The following is a 10993-nucleotide window of genomic DNA, read 5'->3' on the forward strand; positions in this document are numbered from 1 at the left end:
GCTCTTTCATATGGAGGCCTCCAGAGGTGAGACAGGATTTCTGATGGGTGCCTTGAATGCCTCAGAGATGGGACTGGATGCTGAACTTACTGTCCAAATCCTAAGAGCCTGTGCGTTTCAGGGAAGCCCCAGACTTCAGTCAACCAGCCTACTGGGATGACCAGGCCAGGATGAATGAAGGCCATGGCACCTTCCCTGATTAATCTGGACTATCTGAGGATTCTGACGGTGGAACTTGTACATGGACTTTGAAGAGCAGTGACACATCTAAGAAGGAGTTCCTTCCGAATCTGCCAAGTGGGGGCTTTGAGGACACAAAATTTCATCTAGAGAGAAATAAAGGAATTTGCCTAGGTGTTGCTGTAAGTGACCTATCAAAACATTTACCATGTTGGGCTATGATGCTTGCCTTTATTCCCTCCTAGACTTCGGGTTACTTGGGACAGGAGCTGCGTTTTGTACATTCTCTTTCCGCTAGCCCTTCACTCAGTGCCCAGGCAACTGAGCCTTTATACGTGTTTATTGAGTGATATTGAGTTGCAAGCCTCAATTTAGAGTAGAGGGTTTTGTGTGATAGATTTTCCTTTTACAGCAAACTGAAAAATGGCACCTTAATACAATTACCATGTAATTACTAAATCAACAATTTACATATAAGAACAAATTCTTCCTTAGAAGCTTCATATAAGGTCACAAAACTGGCAGTAAAGAAAGCTCTGAATGTAATCACTCATATTTTAGGTACTTAAAATGGCCAGATACCAGAATTTCTTCTACTTGGTTTTAATTTCTGGTATACCCAATGCCAGTTTATTCATGCCACTTGGGATAATTCTCCCTCTGTCCTTTATCTTACCATGTTAGTCAAATTTGGAAAGAATATATAAATGTTGTATTAACCAAGAGACAGGCCCAGCATCTGACCAGGAGCTGAAGGGAGTCTCCCCGATCCAATCACAATGGTGTTCCTGGCACCCCGGAGCGCCCGTGTTGGGACAGGGATCCCTGCAGGCAGACTTGGGCCCTGCAGCGGGAATGCGCAAGCAGCGCGGGTGAGGGGTACGCCCCGGGACAATCTGGGAGGCCGGGGCCAGGCAGACCGAGGGCCGGGCGGGAGCGCCGCCGGGCAGACGAGGGGCGTGGGAAAGCCGGCAGAGGGTGGGGCTGGGACCGCTTTCTCGCGAGCCAGCACTCGGCGCGGCCGCCGGGGAGCGGAGGGGCAGGCTAGGGCAGCTCCCCAGCTCCCCGCGTGATGAAACTTGACAAATAACCAGGAGGGGCGGCTCGGCGTCTCCTGGGTCCAATCCCGTCTCAGGAGCGAACACGCTCCCGGGCAGGCGAGCCTGACTGAGGCCAAGGAGACTTAAAGAGGAGTGGCAGCGAGGCACGCCCGCACCGCGCGCGCCGCTGCACCTCCGTGGGCTCTCACCTCTGGCTCCCGCCCGGCGCCCGCCTTCCCCCTTCCCTCCCTGCGCCCCTATGGCCACCGCCGAGCCTCGGATCCCCCTGCGCGGAGCCCTCTGCAGGCTGCTGCTGACCCTCGCGGTGAGTGGGAGCCCGGGCAGGAGCCGGGATGGGGAAGGGCTGGACCCGCCCTGGTCCCGCGGGGAAAGCGGAACCGGGGCGAAGCGGACAGAGAGCTGACGGCCGCGGCTCCGCGGAGCCAAATTTGGGCCCGGACCGGTGAGAGCAGAAAACGATCCTTGGAGGGACGACTCGGGACTGAGTTTTGTCTTTGGGACATCACGTCCGATTGTCTGAATTACGAGTGGCGCTCCGGCGTGGCTGCGCTCTCCCGGGCTTCGCGGGCGCCTGGGGCTCGCCCTCTTCCCCCGGCTCCCCGGGCTAGCTTTGATGATTGGGGCACATCTGGGTGGAGAGGGACGAACAGTACTTGGTCAGGTATTTCAGGATCCCTGAGTGAGTAAAGCAGACGTGAGATGAGGTTCAAGAGGCTGCCCCACCCCAGGGTCCCCTGGGATGGGGACGTTAGTGAGTGGAGGGGCTGCAGTGGTGTCCCTGGGTCCCCGCGTGGAATTAACTCTGAACACCGGCTTCCAGGTTTTCCTTCTGCTAAAGGTTATTCAGAGCTCACCCACGAGTCTCCTGGCCGGAGGCGAAGTGTGCCTGAGGCACGAGGGCGTGGAAAGGCTGGATCGGGACTGGGGTTGGGCTCGGTGGTGTGATGCGGGGGAAGGGGGCTGTTGGGGTGGGGCAGAGAGGGTAGAGTCCGGGTGGGTGGAGGGGTGGGATAGGCGTGGGTCTGGGTGGTACTTTGTCCGGCTCCGGGAAGCCGGAGCCCAGCTTCGGGTCTTCTGTGCCCTGGAAACCCGCGACTCAGGACGAGATTCGCCTGGAGAGGAAATTAGGGACAATTCTCTGAGAATTTGGGAGACATACAGGGAAAAATCCGGAACTCTGACGGCGCGATTACGCGCGGAGCTTCAGAGTTGCCCGGGGTTGCGCTCGGGAAGTGCTGTGGAGAGGAGCCGCAGACCCGCATCCCCGCATCCAAGGATGGGCGTGGGGTGCGGTGCGGGGAGGATCTGCCTAACTCAGGAGTAGGTTGGCGCTGGCTACATGGATTCCGCTGCCCCCCAGGCAGGGCGAGTGGATGGAGCAAAGCTTTGTCTTCTCTTCGAATCAGCGAGTTAGAAATATTGGGTTGGTGTTTATGATCTAAGATATGTTTATGGACAATGAATTGTACAAATGAGGGCGTTGATCTGCAAGGCAGCCGTTCCAACAAAATGAGCTGATGAAATGACTCTACAAATGAGAACTGGCCTCAAAGTGTGCTCTTTTGTGATAAATTTGGAAGAGTTTCCAGTTTTTATGTTTAAAAGTATGGATTTAGTGGTTTGTGTTTTCTCTGCGAAAGGGATTGGAGAATGGAGAGAAGAAACTGCAGAGGTGCCTTGCTCCCGAGATCTCCCTGGAGGGGAGGGTGTGGAATTCAAGCAACTGTCACGGTGACGGGAATGGAGGTGCAGGTGTTGGGGTGTGGCAAGGCAAGAAAGTGTGTGTTAGTCCATACGGAGATAGCGTCAGCTCTAGTATTAGACATACTCGTTTAGGATTATTTTTAAAAGAACTTCCTGAAGTTTAGACTGAATGGGATTTTCTGGAGACTTGAATACTGGAGAGTGTACATAGAATAATTTCTTTCATCCAAAACCCCCAGTGCCAAATAACTTCAGTTTCTGCCCTGATGGGTAAATGAAGACCTCTGTTGACCATATACTGTTGGTATTTCCCTTTGACTCATAGGACTCAGTATAGTATTAATGGCATAACACTTTAGAGACACAGTTTTCGTTTTATAGATACTTTAATGGATCTCTCAAAAACAATTCCTTGTTTGAAGTGAGAGCTCTTCAAAGCAAGTCTTTAACACAAAACTGAGATTTTAACAGGTTAGCCTTCCCACTCAGCTGTCCCATAAGCGGAGGCATTTCCCACTTGCACCCTTCTCCTGCATCTGCATCCCTTTCAGAGCTCTCTATCCTCAGTACAGTCTACACTACTGCCACAAAATAAATTCCTAATGACCACCCCCCCCACCCAACACACAGGGGGAAAAAAAAAAAAAGAGCAGAGGAGTGGGGCGGGGACTGGAAAGTAAACATATCAGACCATCCCACTGCTGTTGAAAGTACTGAATGTCTCTTAAAATGTTTGTCCTCTGAATGTAACAAAAATTGAACACGAATTTGCATTAGCTCAGTTGCTCAGCTGTTATGCCACATTATAAATAACAGTACCTTTCAAATATGTTTAATATTGTTCACCATACTAAATCCACTTTGGGAATTGTTATCTATTATATATTTTAAATAGTATGTTCTTGGGCACAGTGAATCTTTCATTTTCCTGAAAGGACTCTTCAAAAGGAATTAAAATAGTGTTTTCCTTTCTAGCATAACATACTGTTTTCCCTTGGAGGATGTGAATCCTACCTGCCACCTATGCTGACAAATGGGCATTCTCGCTTTTCAAATTTTATAGCATTAATTAACAAGAATAATGTGACTCCTTTAGCAGACTTTTTGTTGTTGTTGTTGTTCTTGATAACATTTGACATATTAATCTTTTAAAAATAAGAGTACAATAATTGCTATTGATTTTTGCATTAGTGACAAAAACGCCAAGGCAAACAAAGGAAGTAAATGCGAACTGGTTAATTTTAAAACTACGATCCTAAGAAAGTCAGAGTTTTGGTATATATTTGATGGGTGCATTATCAGCTAGCCTTTTAAAAGGAGATTTTGTATTGAGATAGAGCTAGATCCTGCAACACCTTCTGAATCACTAAATATATGTAAGCCTATGCACATTTTTTGGTCCTGTTGTAATCCCCTTGGCAGTTAGCATTCCATATATGGAATCTGTGGTCACCTGTGGTTAATCCTGCTTTTCATTTAACTAGAATTCCTATCTTACAAAGAGTTTGGTTAGAAAGAAATTTATTAGCATGATCTAAGTCCCGTGAGTACAGAGAGGTCAATCTTTTGATTTACCTTTGAGCTGGTAAGAATTTGAAAGGTAATATTTCCATTTTGCAGAAGGCAGGTGTCTATAGGAGAAATGAGAAATTTAAAATTTCATAACTATTATGCTCAGCTAAGAAGATCCTATTTATTTTTCAGACTTTTCATAAATTTCCATTGTTTAGCTTCTTTTTCCTTTGTTGAAAAAGGGTGTCATTTTAGAAAGCCTACCTGTGTATTCACAGTAAAACTGTACACAGGAGAGAAGTAAAACAATTTCAGATAACCGCTCTCATTTTCACTCTCCTTTGGCATTAGATTTTCTTATCAGGATTTAATTATTTGTATGATAAACTTTCTATCACAGAATTAATAAAATTTGAATAATACTGTAAGATGAATCAAAGTAATTTTTCCCAGACCACATGGACAATACTTGGTTATCATTTTTTAAAACTCAATTTGCTACATTTTAATGTAAAGTTCTGCAGCTCTAGGCTTTATAAATCAGATATTTAAATGATTTTCCATTCAAAGAGAGTCTTTTATAACTCAAATAGTCAATCTGTAATTCATTAATCTTAAAATTATTTTTGGAATGTTGCTTTTTTTTATTGGGCATTCTTTTATACAAAAGTTATTTTTAAAATACCTTTAAAGGTCATTAATTCACCATTACCAATCTAATGGTGTCTTTACATTTTTATTTTATTTTCAATAATATAGCCAATCTCTACAAACAGAATACCAAATTATAATTTCAAGAAGCATGACATAAACTGAAATCTACACATGAATATGATCCCTTTCAAAAATTATATTAATGAATTAATTATACATTGCAGTGATGTACTATATAATAATGAATGTGAATGAACTACTGCTGTATGCTCAGCATGGATAAATTTCACAAACATAATTTGAGCAAAGAAATCAAGTAGCATATAATTAGCATATGACTACATATATGTAAAAGCCCCAAATTGGCAAAAAAACCCCTGTATCTTCTTTAAGGACAGATACATGAGATAAAATTAAGCAGAGGCAGGGAAATACATAATTAACACAAAAATTATCCATTAGTTTTAGGGGTTGTGGGAAGGAAGAAAATGCGCCTGAGGAGAAGTATAGAGAAACTTTGAAAATAGTAGTAATATTTTATTTCTTAACTTTGAAAGTGAGCACCCTAGTGTTCATATTATTATTTTTTAAAACATGTATGCTATATATATAGCCTTTTGTATTTATATCTTACAAAGAAACAAGCAATACGGAGCATCAACAAAACCAAAAGCTATTCTTTGAAAATATACATAAACCCTGCTAAGGTTGAACAAGTAAGAAATAGAGAAAGCACAGATAAAGCAATATTAGGAATAAAAGGAGGCGTAGTCATAGAGAGGACAGATGTTTTAAGTAAATATTTAAGTAAATATTTATTTAAAGTAAATAAAGATAATAATATTAATGTATTCAGTTAATTTGAAAACAGAACGAGCAATTTCCTACAAAATACAAATTACCAACTGGCTCAAGGAAGTATACAAAACCTAAATAGACTTAAAACCATTAAAGATATTGAATTAAAAGTTAAATGTCTTGACATACAGACACCTTCATATCCATCAAGCCTAGGATTGTGATAGGTAAATTCTTCCATAATTATATGGAACAGATAATCTCTCCCGTATATAAATTGTTTCAAAGAACTGAAAAAAGTGAAATTGTTTTTAACTCATTTTATAAGGATTGTATGATATTGAAGAGTAGTAGCCTGATTTCACTTATGGACATATATTTGAAATACTAAAATAAATAGCAACAAACCAAACCAATAATATATTTAAAAAGTTATCATGTCCGGGGTACCTGGGTGGCTCAGTCGTTTAGCAGCTGCCTTCGGCTCAGGTCATGATCCTGGGGTCCTGGGGTCGAGCCCCACGTCCGGCTCCCTGCTCGGCGGAGAGCCTGCTTCTCCCTCTCCCTCTGCCTGCCACTCTGCCTACTTGTGCTCTCTCTCTCTCTATCTTTCTGTCAAATAAATAAATAAAATCTTAAAAAAAAAAGTTATCATGTCCATGTAAGATTTATCTCAGAAATGGAAAGATGGTTTCCTATTACCAAATCTGTTATTGGTTTTTTTTTTTTTTTTTTTTAGAGAGAGTGAGTGCGTGTGTGTGTGTGTATGCGTGCATGAGAGGGGGAAGGGGCAAAGAGAGAGGGACAGAGAGAATCCTAAGCAGGCTTCATGCCCAGCACGGAGCCCAATGTGGCTTGATCTCATGACCCTGAGATCATGACATGAGCAGAAATCAAGAGTCAGTCACTTAACTGACTGAGCCACCAGGCATCCTAGAAAACTATTATTGTATTTTAACATAGTAACATATTCAGAGAGAAAAACTATATGTTTCAAAATAAGTGGAAATTACATTTATTGCTATAAAATATTCTTAGCAGACTAGGAATGTAAGGGAATGAACTTTTTTTTTTGTCTTAAACATATTGAGGCACACCTAACAAAAATTAATGAATGAAAAAAGACAGGAAGAGGGGCGCCTGGGTGGCTCAGTCGGTTGGGCGACTGCCTTCGGCTCAGGTCATGATCCCGGTGTCCTGGGATCGAGTCCCACATCGGGCTCCCGGCTCAGCAGCGAGCCTGCTTCTCCCTCTGACCGTCTCCTCTCTCATGCTGTTTCTCACTCTCTCTCTCACAAATAAATAAATAAATAAAATCTCAAAAAAAAAAGAAATGTTAAAAAAAATTTAAAAAAGAAAAAAGACAGGAAGAAAGAAAGAAGGGAAAAGAAGGAAGGAAGGAAGGAAGGAGGAATGGAAGGAAGGAACTCCTAATGAATGGTGAAATGGTAAAGGCGTTATCTTTAAAATTAGAAACAAATCCAGAATGGTCACTATAGCTGTTCCCATTCAGCATTCTACTGGAGGTCCTAACAAGCACATGCATCAGATAAAATATGTAATAGCAATAATGAAAGAGGTTAAGGATTTAAAGAAAGAAATCTAATTGCCATTTTGCCAGCTTTAGGATTAGCTACATGGGAGATCCTACACTATCTTCACAAACTACCAGAACTAGTAAAAGTAAGCAAATTTCCTGGATAAAAATTGTAGAAAGATTTTTCATGGAATTGGTCAGCTGATCATAAGAATTTTTTGAAAGAGTAGGAGGCTAACAAAGCAAACATAATTTAAAGGAAGATAATAGGGATTGGGGTCACCATAACAAATACTACAATCTATAATAAAGCTATATTAGTTTAAACAATATAGTGTTGATGTAGAGATAAACACATATACTGATGAAATAGTGCAGAGGGCCCAGAAATAGATTCTATATTTGGGGTCCATGCATGTGATGTATGCAGCATTATCATTGTGAGTTAAGAAGGGAAGAGTTGCTCAGTACTGATTCTATATAGTTGCCTATCCATATGGCAAATGATAAGATTAGATATTTATAGTGAATCACATACAGAATACATTCCCAATGAGTAAAATATTAAAACGTTGGAAGTAACTTTAAAATTTTTATGAGAAAATACCAGATAATATGTTTATGACAGGGTAGAGGGGGAGATATTAATACACAAAAGTATAAACTAGAAGAAATGTTTAATGAAATTGACTACTGGGTGGCTCAGTCGGTTGAGCGTCCAACTCTTGGTTTTGACTCAGATCAGGATCTTGTGGGTCTTGAGATCAAGCCTGGAGTTGGGCTGCACACTGGTGAGGTGGGGGTGGTGGTGTCTGCTTGAAGGTTCTCTCCCTCTACCCCTCCTGTGTGCTGTCTCTCTCTCTCTCTCAAATAAATAAAACCTTTAAAAAAGAAAACTAAAGGAAATGCTTGATAAATTTGACTACTTTAAAACTGAATTACTGTTTATCCAGAAAGATACCACTAAAAGAGTAAAAAAGTAACCTACATAAATCTATAAGGAAAATATAATTTAAAAAGACAATAAATGAAATGATTAAATGAGAGGAATGGATGATTTACAGAAGGCAAATGGCAAATGAACAGAAGAAACAATATTCAGTCTCACTAGAAATTAAGAAAATGCATGTTAAAGTGAATGCTATAGAATGGGCAAAAATTAGAAAAGCCAAGTATAATTAATTATAGTAGAGGATATGAGAAACAGAGGGATCTAATATTCTGGGGACATTAATATAAATTGATGTTAGCACTTTGGACAGCAACTTGGCAATAGTTAATTGAATTGAAGTAATGTATTTCTCTTCTAATATTCTGCACCTGCAAAGCTGTTTATTGGAGTGTCATTTGTAATAGAGAAAATGGAAAACAAGAATACAGTCTAAATGATTATCATAGGGGAATGAGCAAAATAAACTGTGGTGTAGTCCTAGAAAAATCTTAAATATATTGTTGAGTGAAAAATGCAAGTTGCAAAAAGATGCATGAAGACACATACTGCATACAATATCAGCTTATATTTTATAGGTGCATACATATATAATAAAATTACAAGAACCTACGAGGAGTATAAATGCCAACTTAGAAAAAACTCTTCCTTGAAGAAGAGAAATGGAAATGGAGTAGAGCATAGCCAGATGTGTAAATTTTAATAAAAAAATGAAGCAACAGGGCACCTGGCTAACCCAGTTGGAAGAGCATGAAACTCTTGATCTTAGGGGTCATGAGTTCGAGCCCCATGTTGGATGTAGAGGTTACTAAAATAAACTTCAAAAAAAAAAAAGAAGCAAAAATTGTAAAATTAAAAAATCTGGATAGGCACATGCACATTTATTATAATATGTTCTGTTTGATTTAAATATTTAACATTTAACTTCAAATATTTTTTAAAGAGTTGTGATTAAAATATATTGAACATGGCTTTCTTTTGATAGGTCAGAAATACCAACTATAGAGTTCAAACATAGTTGGACCAATGGGTGCATTATTAAATAAAACCATTTTTCACCCATGCTGACAACTATATTCTTAGGGACAATATTCAATTGAGCATACATCATATGGTTGAATTATTTTTAGAGCAAACAACTTAGTGTTTTATTGTCAGGGCAATCTGATTATGATGCTGTGAAAATGACTTTTTTGCTTATTATATTTAAATTAAACAACACTATTACATGTTGACCCTATCTTTGTGTTGTTTTCCTTACTAATTCAAGCAAGGATAAGATAGATCATACATTGTAGTTATATTGCACTAACATATTAGTATAAGATTTGATTAAGCATATGTATATGCATATATGTATTTATAATTTGTTACTACCATGACTCTTAATTTTGTGAAGGAATTTGTTTTACATTTGATTATGTCAGAAGTGCAATACTTCTTTGTGGTTATTATCCAATTTTGTCTTGCTGAAGTTACTTATGTGAATTTGTAAATTTGGAAGAGCTTCTCACTGCCAATTTGTAGAGGTGGGTGTGCAAAGAATGATTTTTATATCAATGACAATGTAATCCATTTTTTAAAACTGTTTTTTTAAAGATATAATTACATTCCATAAAACTCACATATGTTGTGCACAATTTAATAAATTTTAGCAAATTTACAGAATGCACAATCATTACCACAATCTAATTTTAGAATATTTCTATTAACCTTAAAAAGAAACTTCATGTCCATTTATGGTCACTTCCCATTCCTACACCCAGCCCTACACAACTACTCTAGTCTGTTTCTATGTATTTACCCTTTTTGGACATTTCATATACATGAAATCACACAATATGTGCTCCTTTGTGTCATTTCTTTCACTGAGCATAATGATTTTTAGGTTTATCTGTGTTGTAGCATTACAATCAGTTCCTCATCTCTTTTTATGGCTAAATAATATTCCCTTTGGATGTATCACATTTTGTGTATCCATTTGTAAGTTGATGGCCCTGTGGGGTGTTTCCACTCTTCCGTTATTGTAAGTATAAGTAATGCTGCTGTGAATATTCATGTACAAGATTTTGTGTGGATGTAGGTTTTCATTTTTTATGGGTAGGAGTAGAATTGCTAGATTATATGTTAAGTGTATGATTAACTTTTTCAGAAACTGCCAAACTATGTTCCAAATCTGTTGCACCATTTTATGTTTCCACCAGCAATGCATGAGGGTTCCATCCTTGACAACTCTTGTTATTTTTCTGTCTTGTTTATTTTAGCCATCCTAGTGGGTATCTCATTGTGTTAAACTGTAGGGCCTAATGATGTTGGGCATCTTTTCATCCACTTATTGACTGCTTATATATTTTCTTTGGATGACAGTTACTCAAATCCATTGCCCATTTTTTTGTGTTTGTCTTCTTATTATTGAGTTGTAAAAGTTTTTAATATTTTTTTGGTATGTCCTTTATTTTTACGTGATTAGGAAATGTTTTCTCCCATGCTGTAGGTTATAATTTCACTTTCTGCAGTATGGTATCTTTTAAAGAGCAAAAGTTTTAAATTTGATTAAGTCCTATTCATTTTTCTTTTATCATTTGTGCTTTTGGTGTT

The 10993-nt window shown here is 39.5% G+C and overlaps 1 protein-coding gene across 1 annotated transcript in view; it reads left to right on the plus strand.

The window, feature by feature from the left end:
- Positions 1-1291: 1291 nt before the first annotated feature.
- Positions 1292-10993, plus strand: part of DSC3 (desmocollin 3) — a 48520-nt gene continuing 38818 nt past the window's right edge. Inside the window, 1 exon segment of the mRNA XM_021686075.2 lies at positions 1292-1545. Coding sequence (XP_021541750.2) covers positions 1480-1545 — 66 coding nt within the window. The 5' untranslated portion in view covers positions 1292-1479.

This window comes from Neomonachus schauinslandi, chromosome 14 (genome assembly GCF_002201575.2).
Source record: "Neomonachus schauinslandi chromosome 14, ASM220157v2, whole genome shotgun sequence".
Lineage (NCBI taxonomy): Eukaryota > Metazoa > Chordata > Mammalia > Carnivora > Phocidae > Neomonachus > Neomonachus schauinslandi.